Raw genomic sequence first — 19,573 nt, forward strand, 5'->3', positions numbered from 1 at the left:
CTGGACCAGCTCTATACCCTCACCAGGGTGCTTGAGGGTTCATGAGAGTATGCCCAATCAGTCCATGAGTTTTGTGGACTTGCAAAAGGCATTTGAATGTGTCCCTCAGGGCATTCTGGGTGCTGTGGGAGTATGGGGTCAGAGTCGCTCTGTTAAGGGCTGTCTTGTCCCTGTATGAACAGAGTTGGAGTCTAGTTTGCATTGCCAGCAGTAAGTCAGACTTGTTTCCAGTGCATGTTGGGCTCCGGCAGGGCTGCCCTTTGTCATTAATTCTGTTAATATTTTTTATGGACAGAATTTTAAGGCGCATCCTAGGGCTTAAGGGGATCCGATTCGGGGACTACAGAATTTCATCCCTGTTATTCACAGACGATGTTGTTCTGTTGGTTTCATTGAACATGGACCTTCAGTATGCACTGGGTTAGTTAATGGGATTTGTGGTTTTCAACAGGGGGACAGGGCTCACCTGAACAAACTTCCAAAGAAAATTTCAAAGTTTTTTATACAAAAAAATAAATATTAGAAATAAATTATTTCTGTAGAGGAAAAAAATGTAGGAGCATACAAGCATTCATACATTCAGTAAAAAATAATAAAGAAAAGCAGCAACAGAAAATAGACGTGTAGCCTATTTATTAAGAGAGAATGTTACCAGTTCTAGGTAACTTAGTATTGAAACATTCCTAATAATAGACCTTAATAATATAACATTTTTTCCCAGAGATGGGTTGCGGCTGGAAGGGCATCCGCTGGGTAAAAACATGCTGGATAAGTTGGCAGTTCATTCCGTGGTGGCGACCCCGGATTAATGAAGGGACTGAGCCGACAAGAAAATGAATGAATGAATGAATATAACATTTTTATCATTGATGATATAATATTAATAACAATCTTGTTAATAGTGCAATTATTCGTTAAAGATTCATTTATTATTTTGTATTTTCATTTATAAATGTATAAAAGAAATAATAATATAAAAATTCTAGATCTAATTATTTTTAACACATTCTTCTTATTGTTTTGTATCATATTCTTTTTGCTAGACATTGAGAAATATTGTATTTAAATAGGAAGTAAATTTAAGTGCTTGAAGATGTTGAAGTTGGAAACATTTGTGTGTTTACACTTAACAATATAGGACAATGACTATCTAATAAACAAAAGTAAGCACGCCAAAGCTTGCTTGTATCATATTCACATCATTAATAATAATAATGAATATGTTAATATGTAAGATAGATGCAGAGATAAGAGAGATATATTATTTTAGATAATAAATAATATATTAATGTTACTCAAGAATGACTAATATCTTTTTCTTAACATGCAAAGTTAAAGATATACCCTGCAGGCAGGCACAGGACGTCAACATGACGTCAGACTGACGTTGTACCCCAACGTCATCAGGATGTTGGACTTTGGTTAGTTAATTCCACAACCTAAAATCAACCAAAGATCAACGTCTTCTGATGCTATACTGACTGACTGACTGACTGACTGACTGTTATACTGTTATACTGATGTTATACTGACGTTGTATGGACGTCTTATTATGTTGTTGATGTTAAACTGACATTGGATTTTGCCCCCCTAACATCGCAACCAAAATATAAATAAATACCTACATCATATAAGGCTGTGTGCCTACTGGGTATAGACATAAAAGAGAACATTTTGATGATTTTTAAATAATAATAATGTAATATACTAGTAATATAATAAAATAGTAATAATAATAATAATAATAATAATAATAATAATAATAATAATAATAATAACAAAGACAAACAGCAACAAATAAATAAATAAATCAAGCAATTCTCAAACCAGGATTTGCACTGTCCTGAAAAAAAAAATGAATATACAAGCAATCCTAATTAAAAATAATAATTTAAACGTCCCTAAAAGTAGTAAACACTATAACATCATAGGAATTATTATACTGGCCAGCCCGTTATATAGGCCAGCCCGTGCCAGTCCTCCTGCACCCTGGCTCTTGGATGCTCTCCGTGAGCATCGCTCAAAACTTCGGGCTGCAGAAAGAATTTGGCTGAAAACTAAAAATCCTGCACAGCTCTTAACATACCAAACTCTTCTGTCTTCTTTCTCAGCTGAAGTTACTTCTGCAAAGCAGACATATTACCGTCTGAAAATCAACAATGCCACTAATCCTCGCCTACTTTTTAAAACATTTTCCTCCCTCCTCTATCCTCCTCCTCCACCCACATCCTCCACACTTACTACTGATGACTTTGCTACATTCTTTTGCACCAAAACTGCAAAAATCAGTGCTCAATTTGCTGCACCTACAACAAACACGCAAGATACACCACCAACACCACACACACTCACCTCTTTTTCTCAGCACTCTGAGTCTGAGGTGACCAAACTCGTGCTATCTAGCCATGCAACCACCTGTCCACTCGATCCCATTCCCTCTCATCTCTTGCAAGCCATCTCTCCTGCAGTCATACCAACACTGACTCACATAATTAACACATCTCTTGACTCTGGTTTATTCCCCACTTCATTTAAGCAGGCTAGGGTAACCCCACTGCTAAAGAAACCCAACCTGGACCATACGCTACTTGAAAACTACAGACCAGTATCCCTGCTTCCATTCATGGCCAAGATTCTGGAGAAAGTAGTGTTCAATCAAGTCCTCTTACTCAAAACAATCTCATGGACAACAAGCAATCCGGCTTAAAGAAAGGCCACTCAACTGAGACTGCCCTGCTCTCGGTCGTGGAGAATCTCAGACTGGCTAAAGCAGACTCTAAATCATCAGTCCTCATTTTGCTGGACTTGTCAGCTGCTTTTGACACTGTCAACCACCAGATCCTGCTATCTACGCTCGAGTCACTGGGCGTTGCGGGCACTGTTATACAATGGTTCAGATCTTACCTCTCTGACAGGTCATTCAGGGTGTCTTGGAGGGGAGAGGTGTCCAACCTACAGCATCTAAACACTGGGGTACCTCAAGGCTCTGTTCTTGGGCCACTTCTTGATTTAATTTTAATTTAAAATTTAACAGCAAATGAATATATATATATATATATATATATATATATATATATATATATATATATATATATATATATATATGTGTATATATATATATGTGTGTATATATATATATATATATATATATATATATATATATATATGTGTGTATATATATATATATATATATATATATATATATATATATATATATATATATATATATATATATATATATATATATATATATATATATATGATTTTATTCAGTGGATGTTTTCATCCCGAACAATCCCGAACATAACAAAAGGCAAAAGGAAAGTAAATTTGCCCAGAGTGTATCTTTGAGTTTTTTGTTTTAAATTTTAATTATTTTCACAAAATATAGTATATTTCAAAATAAGATTTGCCACCAAAAAACATTCTGCTAGCTGAAACAGACAAAGTTATGGCCAAATTAATACTTGAACTCACCTCAGAGTGGATGAAAACATCCCCAACAGCACACACAGTAAGGGTTATTGCAGAAAATATACATACATATGTACTCTTTAAGTAAAAATGTTAAAAGATGAGCAGATATGAATTAATATTAATTCCATTCAATATATTAATTAATGCTTTTCTCATTGTTTCTAGCCTACATCTCTTTTTCTGGTACAATGAAGAGAGGTTTCCCTTGTAAACTGGCATCCATGAATGTGTATTTTCCTCACACAATAACGAAATAAAGTTCATAATAAAACTATCATCCTTTAAAGATAAATAAACAACCCCAAATCACATGTTTGTGAAGAGCGAGTTTGACTGAAACACTTCCGTTTAAGCACTGCGAGCTGCTCAGGAGTAGTGTACTCATGATGAGATGAACACCTTCCCCTTTGTCAGACACCAGGAAGTGATGCGAACACACACACACACGTACTTTTGGATTTCCCCGCATCAGTCGGATTCATGTATCGTTTAATAATGGGATACATGACAACACATAATCCGTGTACGGTATGTCAATGTTTATACTGCGTGTTTTTCAAGCCTTCTGTTTTGTGTTTGGTGAATTCCGATATGTTGTTTGGCTACTTTTGAAACATGAACGTTTAGTCCAGTTCATACATTTCATAATCTTAATATGTAGAAGTGCTAAATACTTTATTAAACAATAATTTTTACCAATATTCGCTTGCTGACTAGACAAAGCGCTATGGAAAAAGTAAAATTAGCGATTGTACAAGTTGTTGACGCACCAAAGGATGACAATACTGCTTTGTTTTTCGTCTTCATTTTTAAAGTCGTCTTGCCGTTCACACTCGTCTTACTTTACTTCTTCTGTGGATCATAAAGGAAAATATTAAGCAGAATGACTGTCTTCTGTCACTTTTAGATGATACTGAATACTTTGGCTGACATTTCATTCGTTTGAATTGTTCACGGAAATAAATTAAGGAACTGGAACAACATGAAGGAGCAAAGTATTGCAGGGATTTAATTTTGAAGGAAATGTCTTTAGGGATGATCTCTAATCTGAACCTAAAGATAATTTAGACAGGTGTATACACTCACCGGCCACTTTATTAGGTACACCCGTCCAACTGATCGCTAACGCAAATTTTTAATCAGCCAATCGCATGGCAGCAATTCAATGCATTTAGACATGTAGACAGGGTCAAGACGATCTGCTGCAGTTCAAACCGAGCATCAGAATGGGGAAGAAAGGTGATTTAAGTGACTTTGATGGTGGCATGGTTTTTGGTGCCAGAACGGCTGATCTGAGTATTTCAGAAACTGCTCATCAGCTGGGATTTTCATGCACAACCATCTCCAGGGTTTACAGAGAATGGTCCGAAAAAGAGAAAATATCCAGTTTGTGGCAGTTCTGTGGTCACAAGTGCCTTGTTGATGCCAGAGGTCAGGGGAGAACGGCCAGACTGGTTCCAGCTGATAGAAAGGCAACAGTAGCTCAAACAACCACTCGTTACAACCGAGGTCTGCAGAAGAGCATCTCTGAACGCACAACATGACTAACCTTGAGGCGGATGGGCTACAGCAGCAGAAGACCACACCGGGTGCCACTCCTGTCAGCTAAAAACAGGAAACTGAGGCTACAATTCACACAGGCGCACCAAAATTGAACAATAGAAGATTGGAGAAATGTTGCCTGGTCTGAAGAATGTCAATTTCAGCTGCCACATTCGGATGATCGGGTCAGAATTTGGCATCAACAACATGAAAGTATGATTCCATCCTGCCTTGAATCAATGAATTAGGCTGGTGGTGGTGGTTTAATGGTGTGGGGGATATTTACTTGGCACACTGTGGGCCCATTAGGACCAATTGAGCATCGTGTCAACACCACAGCCTACCTGAGCATTGTTGCTGATCATGTCCATCCCTTTATGACCACAGTGTACTCATATTCTGATGGCTACTTCCAGCAGGATAATGCACCATTTTTTGTCAGGCATAATTAGATCAAGGGTTATTTGATGGTGACATTTTATAATACTTTTAATACAATTTAGTATGATCACTCATCATTTTATATATCTTGAGAAGTGCAGGTCAGAATAAATAGTTAATTCGCTTTTGTAAATCACTTTTGTAAATGCCACAACAATGGATATCTCATTTATTACATTTATAATACAAATATTTTCAGAATATTCATGTATTTTAATATGTTATATATTCATATTCTAGTGGTGTTAAATAAATATTCTTACATTTCTTATATGATGTATACACTGCTAATAATGTCATGTTGATTTTCCGTTTGGCAGGTGCTTTGCTGACTACTTAAGCAGTTCAGCAGGTCAAACCAATCACAGCGGTGCATCTGCCTTATTCTCAAACATGTCGGAATCGAATGAAAGCTCTTTGAACATAAATTTCTTGAAAGAATCTGTATTAAAAAGGCTCTGTGAGTCTCTTGATAAAGCCAACAATAAAGGATGGCGAAAACTGGGGGAGATTGTGAAAAATGACAAGCGGTTTAAAGTGAGGTAACAGCTCTATTGTTCTCTCTTCACTTTACCTCCTAATGTAATATCCACTTTGAAACTTACATTTCTTAATGCTTTCTGAATTCACTCATATGCACAGTCTCGAAGACATGGACATGTGTTCTCTGAAGGCTTTGAAGGCAGATGGTAGTCCTTCCCGAACTCTTCTCAAACTCATCGGAGATCAGGGCTGTATCCAGGAAGAACTGATGGAGTTTCTACAGATCATGGGTCACACAGAGGCCCTGCAGTGTCTTAAACCTCCAGGTACAGTTACCTTAATAGTGTAAACATAGTAGGCAGAGATTTATTGTTGTGCAATGCTTAATTACATTATCTTTTGTCTTGCTTATCCAAATTTACATGTCGCAATTCCGTGTTAGATCTTGCGATTCAGAGATAGATCATGCAATTCTGAGTTTTGATCTTGCGATTCTGAGATAAGATCTTGTCGTTCCGAGTTTAGATCTTATGATTCTAAGATTACATGTTGAGATTCCAAGTTTTATCTTGCGATTCTGAGATTAGATCTCGCTATTATAAGTTTTACATGTTGCAGTTCTAAGTCAAGATCTTGAGACTTTGAGTTTAGGTCTTGCTATTTCTAGTTGAATCTTGCAATTCCGAGATTAGATCTTGCTGTTCCGAATTTAGATCTCACCACTTCGAGATTGGATCTTGTGATTCCAAGTTATATCTAGGAATTCTGAGTTGAGGTCTTGCAATTTGCGGTTTAAGATCTTGCCTTTTCGAGTGTAGGTCTTGTGAGTTCGATATTACATTTTGCCATTCCGAGATTAGATTTTACAATTCCGAGTTTAGATTTTGCTATTCCAAGTTTAGATCTTGTGAGTCTGAGATTGCATATTGAGATCCCGAGTTAGATCTTGCAATTCCAAGTTTGCATCTTACAATTCTAAGCTGGAATGTGATTCTGAGTTTAGGTCTTGCTATTTTGAGTTAGGTCTTACCATTCCGAGTTTAGATCTTGCAATTCCAAGGGTACTTGTTGCGATTACGAGTTTACATCGTGCAGTCATAAGTCAGATCTTGCAATTTTGAGATTAGATCTTGCAATTCAGAGTTAGATCTTGCTATTCCTACATATTCCAAAATTGTATGTTGCTATTCCAAGCTACATCTTGCAACTCTGAGTTTAGATCTTGCCATTCTGACTTTAGATTTGCAATTACAGGTAGACCTTTAGATTTTGTGTTTAGGTCTCGTTATTTTGAGATTAGATCTTGCAAGTCTATGTTTGTATCTTGCGATTCTAAGTTTACATCTTGCATATCCAAGTTAGAAGTCCAATTCTGACTTTATATCTCATGAGTCCGAAATTAGATCTTGCAAGTACAAGTTTAGATCATGTATCTTGGTTTACATGTTGCAATTCCAAGTATACATTGTGTGATTATAAGATTACTTTTGGTGATTCAGAATGCATGTTACGCGATTCAGAGTTGAGATTTTGAATTTACTTCTGCCAATTCCAAGTCTAGACCTTGCAATTCAGAGTTTAGATCTTGCTATTTCAAGTTTACAAGCTGTTATCCCAAGTTGGATCTTGCCATTCCGAGTTTAGATCTAGCTTTTCTGACTTTAGATCTTACAATTCTTAGATTAAATCTTGTCACTCTGAGTCTAAATCTTGCAATTCCGAGATTAACACTTGCCACTCCGAGTTTAGACCTTGTGATTCCGAGAGTAGATCAGATCTTGTAATTCTGAGTTTACATCTGGTGAATCAGAGTGTGTGTAATGCAGTTCAGAGTTTACGTGAAAACTATACTAATTATTACAATACTTTTCCAATGTGAAAATTAATTCCAGGTCCACATTGTGCTATTCTGACTTTTCTGTTTTTGTCTCACAGGAATTCAAATCCTGCTTCAGCCACAGTCAGTATCTGTCATTGCCGGACACAACCTTCGCCTTAGCTGTTATGCTGTCGGTGCTTCACCTGTGCAGTTCCAGTGGTTTAAGAAAACTGAGGAGGTGTGTAGACCAATAGTTTTATAGTTTTGCATCTTTAAATGAGTTTTTATTTTGATACTAAATTGTATATTCAATTATTTATTTTTTACTGTTGATGTTTGTTAATTACTGAAATGCTCTTGCCATGAAAATAGCCTTAGTAGCTGACATGGCAATAAATAAATAATGAATGAATGAATGAATGAATGAATTATTTTGATACTATTTTAAAATTTGCTGTACGTTTCAGTTTAGTTCAATAAATAAATGGTTTGATAAGTTTTAGTTTCTTATTCTATGAACAAAATTCTTTTTAGTTTTTATATATTTATTTTCAGTTTTAGTGTAGTAATTCTACTCTAACTGAGTTGACAGAACATGTCCAGTGTGGACCAAAGCAAAGTTTAATGTTTGCACAGCTTGCATGAACTCTTGTGCAAAACACTTAGTAAAAAAAATAACACTGAATACAAAACCCAAAATGGAACTTAAATGGATAAACGTACAAATTATAAAGAATTCAGACAAACTTTTTAATCTGTAAAGATAATGTATGTGGTTAAATGTGCTTAGTTTGCATTTTTTGGCAAATAAAGAAAAGTTAGACGACATGTTTTATGTTTATACGGAAAAGGTGTTTCTGTATATAATAGTCATGTGCTTGACTGATGTGTTTGATACTTCGATAAACAGCCGTAGCTCAGATTATTTGCCACAGAATGAGTGCTTATGAATTGTGAAAATGATTATTTAGTTTAGCAAATTTAGTTTTTTTCAAATGAGTGGCACGGTGGCTCATTGGTTAGCACTGTCGCCTCACAGCAAGAAGGTCACTGGTTCAAGTCCCAGCTGGGGCAATTGGCAAATCTTTGGGGAGTTTGCATGTTTTTCCCCTGTTTGTGTGAGTTTCCACCGGGTGCTCCGCTTTCCCCTACAGTCCAAAGACATGCGCTATAGGTGATTTAGGTAAACTAAATTGCCCATAGTGTATGAGTGTGTGTGTGTAAAGAGTGTCTATGGGTGTTTACCAGCTTTATGGCTGGAAGGGCATCCTCAGCGTAAAACATATGCCAGAATAGTTGGTGGTTCATTCCACGGTGGCCACCCCTAATAAATAAGCTGAAAGAAAATGAATGAATTTTTTCAAATATATTTCAAATGTTGTCAGTTTTAGCTTTTAAGTTATCATGAATTATTTATTTTATTTCAGTTAACGAAGTGTTTTTTCACCAATAATTTAAGTCTTAGTTTTCGTTGTGATAACATGTGATATTACAAATGGATAACCTAATTAAAGGGATAGTTCACACAATACTGAAAACTCTTTAATTAATTCTTCACTTTTCTCAAACCTGTTTGAGTTTTTTTTTTATCTTGTAAGCAAAAATATGTTTTAAAAACTGGCTGACTTCTATAGTATGTGTTTTTATCTGCTATGGAAGTCAAAAGTTGTCAGCTTTAAGCTTTCTTCAAGAAAATCTTTATGGGCACCTATCATGAAAATCAACTTTTGTAAGCTGTTTGGACAGAACTGTGAAACACAATAAGTCTCTTTTTTTATTTCCTGACTTTAAAATAGGACCCAAATCCCAGTAATTTTGAGGTCCTCTGCAATGTTATGTAGAAGTGCAGTTTTCCCCGCCCACTGAATTGATTGACAGGCGCCATGATTCCATAATAACATGTCTACACCTGTTCACAGAACAGTTTTTTTAACAGGGGGTAAAATATCTGTTTCAACTCACTGTGATTTTTATAAGTTTAAAACGTCTTTAAAACAGAGCACATTTGTAATAAAGACGTTAAATTAAATTGACGTGAAGTTAAATTGCTAATTCTTAACCGCTATAATCACCATGGACACATGGTGTCAGTAAACGCTAATGTGTGAGACTCATCATTTCAGAAAGGCTTGAATAGACTCCACCACAAATACATCAAATAAACTTACTAGGTGTTCTTGACTAAATAGCTGTATTTCAGCTTTATCCGAGTCTGTCTTTATCACTGACTGCTGTTTATCTGACATAACGCATGATGAGAAGCAGACACGCACATAGGAAAAGTGGGCGGGGAAAAGCAGCTCATTTGGATTTAAAGTCACAGGCTACAAAAACAGCTGCACTGTACTTGGACACCAAAAGTGTGCATATTCTGGACGCTATAATAAATTATCTGATGGGTATTTTGAGTTGAAACTTTACAGACACATTCTGGAGACACTAAAGGCTTATCTTACATCTTGTAAAAGGGGTAAAATAGGTGCCCTTTAATTTGTGATCACTTGAGTAAATAGATTCATTTAAGGGTGAACTCTCCCTTTAACTGATGGTGATTTAAATAAATACTATAACTAATGCAACCTTTCAGGTACGCAGCAGCTCTTCCCCAGACCTTGTGTTCAGCCCAGTCCAGATCAGAGATGCAGGGTTTTACATCTGTAGGGTAAACTGTGGAAGCACATATGAGTTCAGTCAGTGGGCACAAGTAGATGTCCTTGACGTCCCAACAAGATATGGTAAGCGATCTGATGACAGAGACGCATCTTAAAATGATCATGCTTTGTTGCTATATTGAAAATGGATGTTTTTTGTTTAGGTCTAGTGTCTATGGGATCGGAGGTCAGGCTGAGGGTGTTGATCCAGCCTCAACCTCAAAAGCTGCTGACTGGAGATTTACTGTATCTGGAGTGTGGAGCTGCTGGCAGACCGCTGCCGCAATATCAGTGGTACAGAAATGGAGCGCCAATCAAAAAAGCCAACAAGAGGAAGTTCACTGTACGAGAATAAATATATGCTCAAATGTTCAGTTTATACACACAAATTAATACACACAGGGTGTCTGCTGGGTCTTAAAATATAGACTAATATATACTTAAAATATCTTAAATGACAAAAATAAAAATTTTAGGCCTTAAAAAAGTCTTTAGTTTACTGAAATATTGTCTTAAATAATTGTAAACAGGTCTTAATTTTTCGATGTTCATGTAAAGTTACCCAATCGGGCCAACGTCCATTCAATCACCATCTAAAAAAAAAAAAAAAAAAAGAGATTTACCATTTTTATTAATCAACTCTATTTATCAATATTGTTTAATGATCTTTCGTACAATAATATTTGTTAAACGTTCCATGTATTTATAGCTAACAGGTTGGGACACTAGTCGGGGCAGACTGTTTTGCATACTTTTAGCTTATTATAGTTTTTAAAACATGTCATTATTGTTTAAAAGAAATGTTATGTTGAAAAAAAGAGTTCACTTGTTTTAACACATTATTTAAAATATGTAGCTAAAATGTTGCTGAATTTTTTTGATGAGGCAAGTTAAAATATTTTCCATTGGCCCAACCGTTTAGCCCTGTATACAGTAAGTATGAAATTTTATTCATGATAGTCTTAAATACTTAAATAGTATTAAAAAGGAGCCTAAACTGGGGAAAAAATTGTATAAACAACAACAGCTAAAAGAAAACGTATCCATTAATCTTAATTATTAAAATTATTTGGTCACACGTTATTTTCATGTACAGTTATGCTATTAACATACCATTAACTGAGGGTGCACTCACACTAGATCATCTGAACTGTTTCCCGGTTCATTTGACAAGTGTGAGTGCTCAGAATCGGGCCCATGCGCAGTTCAGTTGGCCGGCCCTGGCACAATTCGTTTAGGCTTTGGCGCAGTATGCTTGTAGTGTGAGTGCAAAGCACGCCTGAGTGCAAAACTGAAGACGTGACATGACTTTTAAGGGACTGTTTCATATGGATTTATCAATCATTCTTACTGTTCAATGAACACAAACTGTCATAGCTTATTAAAGACGCAAACCCCTAGCTGCACGTCAGCTGCACCTTCAGCAAACCTCATAATACATGCAGCACGATGACTTCTATGATAATTAATGAGTGTCAAAATTGCTGGGTCTGTTCAGCAATATATTTAACTGTGTGTCACTGCATCCCAAAATACTCAAAATAATACAAAACGATATAACTAAAGCAAAGTCCACTGTGCTGAGGGAGAGCACTACCTGTTAAACTAGACAGTCGCAACATTGATGACGTTAGCATGCTCTGGCTTGGAAGGTAAGCAATGTGAGTGCAGGCCGTCGGGGGAGAGGGAAGGGGGGAATAATGTGGCTCAGCACGGTTCAAGGCAACTACCTAGTGTGAGTACGCCCTAAGACTTTTAGGTATTGGGCATAGGGTTTAGGTATTGGGTAGGATTAGGGATGTAAAAATAAGATCATACTGAATAATAATAATCAGGTAATAAGCCAGTAGTAAATGGTGTGATTTGTTACTTATACATAAAATGTTACTGATTATATTTATAGTTTATTTTTTTATTTTATTTAAAATCAGGTCAAGAATGTGTTGCCAGAGCATCAGGGACGATATCGCTGCGAGATCTGCTGCAATAATGAACGAACATGGAGCAGTGAAGTTGACGTTGTTATTGGTATGTATCAAGTGTTTGTTTTGTATTTATTTATGTATTCTCTAGTTCTAATCACATTTTAATTGTAACAGTAGCGAGTTGTACAGTCAGTAAGGCTAATTATATAACTCTCATTCAATCGATCATTCTGAAACCTCTAAAAGCATGTTGTTTCTATCTTGTAATTTAGTCTGGCGTACTTCCCGATTATTGAGAGCATTTAATGTTATGATAAACTACTCAGAATAGGTCTGTGTGTACCTCCGTATTTTTGGGGATGTTCTTAATAACACTCGAAGTCAATCTTTTGCTGTGGGTGTATTTTTAAGATACCTTGGCTGATTTAAGCCTGTCATGGATTAATAAATATAATACTGAAATTGGCAACAGGGGGTGGAAATTCTGTCTTAATGAATGATAATTCATATTCAAAACATAGGCTCGTTCTGAAAACGTAGCCCTATATACATTTCTGGAGATCACAAATTATGTAGCCAGAAGTACTTATGGCTGCATTTCGTCTTTAAAATAAACGATACAGAGCGGTGTGATGCTGTTTCTTTTCGCGCTTTCTCGCTGTTACCAGTTTGTCCAGTGGCTTCCCATGTACATCGGCAAACTTGAAACGCATAGAGAAGTTGACCACGATGACTGGGTTCAAGTCTGGTGAAGAACGGTTCCAGATAGCGGGTAAGTCAAAAGCAGAAGCCAAAAAATAAAATAAACAAATAAAAAACAGGGTAAGAATGTGGTAAAATCTGAAAACATGATAAAAATTTGCTGAGGGCTTTTCCTTTTTTGGATTGCTTTTTAAAACTGTGTGATCGGGTCAATCGGTGCTTTTATATACTATTGATTGGGTTTAGGAAAGGAGGAAGGTAGGTCAGTCAATCGGTCAGTCAGTTGACAGCGGCCTCTGGTGGATTTATGTGAGAACAGAAGGCGCGGATGGCACTAGCGAGAGAAATTTTATATCTCAAAAAGCAAACACAGCGGACTATAGTGGATTCACGAAAAAAAACGGCAAAAAAAAAAAAAAGTAGCTCCTGAGATGTATTTTGCAATCTCCAGAAATGTATATAGTGGTATATTTTCAGAATGACCCTGGTTTGGAACTATCCCTTTAAGCTGTAATAACGATGCGAGATTGGAGGTTGTTACAACAATGTTATCGCAAATCGTAATTAAATATCACACATTCGTAACCTGAGGTAAGAGTTTTCATTAAAAAGGAATAAACTGCTATATTTTTTTAAGTTTAAACTCTTTTTGTTCTTTCTTTCTTTATTCATTTTGTGGTCCAACCCTTTATTCCTTCTCAAGCAAATCCTTGCCTTTCTCAAATGAAAGAGGCACGAATATTTCCTCAAATATCTGGAGCTATGGAGTGCTCTGAAGGTATTACCCAAGAAGTAGCATCACCTTTCTAATATCTGTGGGCTTTTGGAAATCAAATCCTTTGGTGGACTCTGGAATCTGTTGCATGTACTACTAAATTATCACACCAAATTAGCTCAAACTAAAAAATCAGACATTCCATGTTCAAAACAAGCTTAGATCATAGTCAATGCATTATTATTATTATTATTATTATTATTATTATTATTACAACAAATAATCTGGGTTCCCACGAGTCATGGAATTTCTAGAATATCATGAAATTTCTGTTCTACACTTTGAAAGTCAGGAAATTTTATATATTATTGGTCAAAAGTCATACAAAAACTGATTTTTATTTGTTATTCTAGTTTTTTTTTGCCTGTTGTTATTGTTAGGCTATTTTCCTGCTTTTCCCTATTATTAGCTGGCAATCAAATGCAGTCACCAGGCAATTTTACCTGTTAAAATACTGTGTGTGGCAATATTTTGTCTGCTCTGTGCTCAACCAGTCTCTCCTGGATTTTGCAGGAAAAAAATCTGGTTCTTGGAGCTCAAAATTACTTATTTTTCCACTGACATTTCTCAGAATTATGTCAATATTTCTGGCATTTCTTATGTTGTGTTGCTGTAACAATATACTCAAATTTACGTTTTATCTTTTTGACTTCAAGAACCATTGATCTCTATATTTCAAATAAAGGGAACACCAAGAAAAACAATGAGAAAAAGTGCTTAGCTCTTAACTATATAAAGCCTACTACACCATATTTAAAACACAGGCTCATTGTAAGTATGTGCCCAGGGCTACATTTTTGAGAACCGAGAAATGTGTGCTTGCCAGCACATATGTCTGCTTTTTTTGTGTAAAACGAAAACATTGGGGTACCACTGACTGCTTACCTTCAAACAGCTTTTCCAGTGTGATTCGTTTGCTCGGTAGCTCACCACAAACAGTGTCAGACATGCAATGTACCGAGGTTCAAGTCCAAAAACAAAAATGAAACCCAAAAAGCAGTGCGAGATTGCGGTACAAGCAGTAGTTTGCTTTTGAAAACATTATTGGTTTGGTTTAGGGAATGGGGTGAGTCAGACGATATCAAGCTAATATATTATGCACGACGACAATCCAAGATTATTCTCTCATAGATGCATGCCTGAAGGACGTTAAGATGTGCAGAAATTTACACAATGAGAAAACATGCCCCAGAAATGTATTTGAGATTGTTAAAAATTTACACGCCGACCTCAAGTGAATTTGTGAAAACAAAAGCTGCAAGAAACAGGCTACGTATTTCTCGGTTCTCAAGAATGTATCCCTGGGCACATATTTCCAATAAGCCTGGCATATTGCATATTTAATACGTGACTGTACATGACCAAAATTGACAAACCTGTTAAAGCTCTTTAATGGATAAAGAGAAGAAAGAAAAGTCATGTTAAGATTTTTAATTATAACAATCGACAGAACAAATCTTGTATATTTTGTAAAAATGAATATTTAGTGATTATAAGTCATGAAAATTCTCATTTTTAGGCAGGGAAAGTGAGGAAAAAATTAGGGAATATGAAATTTGGCTTGGAGTGGGAACCCTGAATAATGTGAATCTATTACTGTAACCATGATTAGTTTTGTGATACTCGGAGCATGTCACAGTTGAGCTTGTATTGAACATGAAAAACCTATTTAAAAAATTTCACTTAATCTCTTGATTTCTTCTTCTGGTAGAGGTGGTGGAAAAACCTTTTTATAAATCTGATGGCTTTAATAATGCAGATTTGCATGACTTTCAAACTTGTAATGCAGTGTGAGAACATACTAAATGTTTGATGTGGGTTAATTGAGGCAGGATGGGGTTAGCTATAATGCATCAAATCAAATTATTTAGTCTCTAAAATGGTTTCCGCTTCCTCACCTGTAAAATAGACCCTCTTCAATTATTTTTTACTGTGCTTTCAAGAATAATCTAAACACCTAATATGTTTTTCTTTTATAGATGATTTTTTGTCCATCAACAAGGGTAAGCTTTTATGTTCCCATTATGTTTCTTGCTTTTACTGAACCAGTGACCTGATTGACTGTTTTTCCCCATCAGATAACAGTTTTGAGAAACCTTATGGTGAGTAAACAAATATATTTCATTATTTAACATAATTGAACAAAAACAAGAACTACAAATGACTGGAATGTTTCCACTGTATATACAGAACAAACCATTGTTAACAATGACTTGCCTAATTAATCTAGTTAAGCCTTTTTAATGTCACTTTAACCAGTTAAACTCTGCTGCTATTTTGGGATTTCTGCCTGGATTTTGCCTACCCAAATTTAAAAGCTTCCCAAATCCACATGCAGAGGTCTCATTTTAAAGAAAACCCTTTGAATTTTCATAAAACACTAGTGAAAGTGTTTAAAATATTTGTATATGTCGTCTGTGTTATGATAAACACCTAAAAAAAGAGGCGCTTTTTGTATTTTTTTTTTATAAACTCAAATTTGAAAGTGTACCTTTTAGGTTCTTTGTAGTCTAGTGTGCTGTAATTAATTTTGGTGGTTCCTGCACATGCCTGTAATCATAGGAAAAAGAAAAATGTATCCACCATAATCTATGCAAAAGTTATCGTATTCCAACTGAGGAGAGGCGATGTACAAGCCACAGGGAGCGATCATTATTTACATATTTAACTATTCTTTTGTTTGATCAAACATAATTCACTGTGTTTGGACCACGTCAGACATATAAAAGGATTACTTATGCACATCACCTCAAAAACAGAGGAGAAATGTCCCTTAAGCGCACAGCATAAGGCAAGAGATGACAGCTGTCTGTGCTATCTAGGGCTGCTTATTGATCATAAATGTATTGTTTTCACTTCTGCTGCATGGAAACATCCCGATTCATTCGGCAACTGTTTGATATGTGAATATAATTCAGTAAAAAGAATGCTAGAACCGTATGAGCACCGGCAAGAGCTTTCATTTGAGCTATAACTTGTACATGTGTCATATGAAAAATATAAAAACGAACCAATGTAAAATCCCCAGCTCGGGTATGCAAAATACTGTGTATTTAAGTGTAAATAAATTTTGTACAGTAGAATAAAAACCAAAGTGATGCATATGTGCATAAAATATAGATTCTGCACTTTCAAACGAAACCACTTAAGGGGGTCTGGTGCAATGCTAGCCCTTGAAATCTTAAAGCGAATTTAGATGACGGTACCTTGTTTGCGAAGTTTAACTGGTTTAAGCTGAATACTTGTATCTTGAAGAATATGTATAATATGTAGTCAAATATTATGTGCTGTCATCATGGCAAAGATAAAAAAAAATTATTTAGTTTTTAAAACTATTTTTATGCCGTTTAAAAATGTGTTGACATTTTTTTTCTTTCCGTTAAACAGAAATTGGGGCAATTAGACAATCGAAAATAAATATTGCTTAAGGGGGCTAATAATATTGCCCCTAAAATGGATTTAAAAAAATTTAAACTGATTTTATTCTAGCCTAAATAAAACAAATAAGACTTTCTCCAGAAGAAGATAATATTATAAAGAATACTGTGAAAATTTCCTTGCTCTGTTAAACATCATTTGTGAAATATTTGAAAAAGAAAAAAAATCGCAGGAGAAATAGTTTTGGCTTCAACTGTGTGTGTGCGTGCGTGTGTGTGTGTTTCTCTCTTCAGCTACAGACAAAGTGGCTCTTCTGATTGGAAACCTCGCATACCGAAACCACCCACAACTGAAAGCGCCCATGGTGGACGTGTACGATCTCACCAATCTGCTGCGGCAGCTGAACTTTAAAGTGGTCTCTCTGCTGGATCTGACAGAGTCCGAGATGAGGAACGCTGTGGAGGAGTTTCTGTCCCTGCTTCATAAAGGAGTTTACGGTACTGTGGCTTTTCCTGTACACTAAATAAATCAGTACAAATTAGGCTTGGGCAGTATCTAAATTTTGATACCATCAACACCTCCTCCCTATTTTACATCGGTATCCGGTATTACCGTGCATAATAAAAAAAATATGAAGATACAAGATGTGCAGCACCTGAAACTACAGATATTGGAAGCCTGTGCTGGCATTTCTCCTGCGGTGTGTAAAGTGTGGGAGAAGAGGGTTGCATTGACAATCCAACACAATGGGCAGCACATTGAACACATTTTATAAGTGGTCAGAAACTTGTAAATAACTCTTGAAAGAATGAAGTTACGTTAAAACCAAGCACACCATTGTTTTTCTTGTGAAATTCCCAATAGGTTTGATGTGTCAAGTGACCCTCTTCCTATTGAAAAAAACAAAAGTTGGATCCAAGATGGCCGACTTCAAAATGGCCACCATGGTCACCACCCATGTTGAAAAGTTTGCCCCCTCACATATACTAATGTGCTCAACCATTCCCATTTTATTAAGGTGTATCTATATAAATCAGTGGTTCCCAACCTTTTTCTTTGGGGCCCCCCCATAAACATATACAAACATTGGAGCCCCCCCACCATATAAATACACACGCACGCACGCACACACATATGTACTGTGTATATATATATATATTTTTTTTTTTTTAAATATTTTTTTATAAATATTTCCCAAATTATGTTTAACAGAGCAAGGAATTTTAACAGTATTTCCTATAATATTTTTTCTTTTATTTGTTTTATTTTAGCTAGAATAAAGATAAAATATAAAGGTTTAAATATTTTGAAACCAATTTAAGGTCAATATTATTAGCCCCCTTAAGCAATGTATAATTTTTGATTGTCTGCAGAATAAACTAACGTTATAATGACTTGCCTTATTACTCTAATTAAGCCTTTGAACTGCACTTTAATCTGAATGCTTGTATTTTGAAAAATATCTAGTAAAATATTATGTGCTGTCATTATAGCAAAGATAAAAAGAAATCAGTAATTAGAAATGAGATATCAAAACTATTATGTTCAGAAATAAGTTAATAAAATATTCTTTCCATGAAACAGAAATTGGGCAGGAAAAGGTTTGCTAATATTCAAGAGGGCTAATAATTCTGACTTCAACTGTATACATACAGTTATTTTCCACCCTGCAAAGGAAAGAGAAATAAATACAATAGAATAAAAAATGAAACAAACTGTGCTTTAAGCATCTTCACTGTAAGAAAAACACTTTAGCTACAGCAGTGATTTAGTCAAGAGCAGCGAGGGTTTTCTCGTTATGTTTGTTTAATAATGATAAAAACAGGCGGCAGCAGGAATATTTCTCGCTGTCTCTTTAATGGTTTCTCTTTCACGTCTTTTGATCCTCAACTCGTTTGTTTATTACACAAATGAGGGTTAATGTAAATAATCACTAAACACCGCGTTTTGACACCTATTTGACCATTAAAGCGCTCACGTTAATGACTTTAGATGTCTGCGCTCCTCTGCTCGTCTCAGTGTGTGAATGAGAGCGAATGCTGACCGGCCACATGCTTCTGACTGCGTGATCGTGCTGCACACACACATAAGCTCTTTCGCGCTTTTAAGAGCAACACGTGTACAACTGTGGCGAAATATGATGCAATAATCATGTATCTCGATTAATGCTTTTTTATAATCGTTTGAAACCGAAATCTAAATCGGATTTTCAATTAATTGCAAAGCTCTTTATAATAGTGGACAATTTTTATGCCTTTTTCTACCTCAATACTTATCCTCTCCCGCGCCCCCCCTGTGAACTCTGGCGCCCCCCTTAGGGTTGGGAACCACTGATATAAATGGCCCACCTTGTATTTTCTGTGTATTTATTTAACGTGTT

The 19,573-nt window shown here is 35.8% G+C and overlaps 2 protein-coding genes across 4 annotated transcripts in view; one reads left to right on the forward strand and one right to left on the reverse strand.

Moving 5' to 3' along the window:
* hip1rb (huntingtin interacting protein 1 related b) overlaps window positions 1-19,573 on the reverse strand; it is a 346,918-nt gene that overhangs the window by 225,076 nt on the left and 102,269 nt on the right. The window lies entirely within an intron of this gene.
* Window positions 3,887-19,573, forward strand: part of malt1 (MALT paracaspase 1) — a 31,134-nt gene continuing 15,447 nt past the window's right edge. For 2 of the 3 annotated variants that reach the window (XR_015491991.1, XM_087254507.1), the window contains exons 1-11: window positions 3,887-4,005; window positions 5,781-6,002; window positions 6,103-6,269; window positions 7,879-8,000; window positions 10,350-10,497; window positions 10,578-10,756; window positions 12,345-12,441; window positions 13,744-13,818; window positions 15,795-15,818; window positions 15,894-15,917; window positions 17,487-17,690. Coding sequence is in view for 2 of the 3 variants with exons in the window: in XM_087254507.1 (XP_087110633.1) it covers window positions 5,854-6,002; window positions 6,103-6,269; window positions 7,879-8,000; window positions 10,350-10,497; window positions 10,578-10,756; window positions 12,345-12,441; window positions 13,744-13,818; window positions 15,795-15,818; window positions 15,894-15,917; window positions 17,487-17,690 (1,189 nt within the window). In the remaining variant the exon portion in view is untranslated. The remainder of the gene's footprint in view (window positions 4,006-5,780; window positions 6,003-6,102; window positions 6,270-7,878; window positions 8,001-10,349; window positions 10,498-10,577; window positions 10,757-12,344; window positions 12,442-13,743; window positions 13,819-15,794; window positions 15,819-15,893; window positions 15,918-17,486; window positions 17,691-19,573) is intronic. The other variant, XM_087254508.1, reaches the window with a different exon arrangement.

Source organism: Danio rerio, chromosome 5 (assembly GCF_052040795.2).
Source record: "Danio rerio strain M-AB ecotype USA chromosome 5, GRCz13ab, whole genome shotgun sequence".
NCBI lineage: Eukaryota > Metazoa > Chordata > Actinopteri > Cypriniformes > Danionidae > Danio > Danio rerio.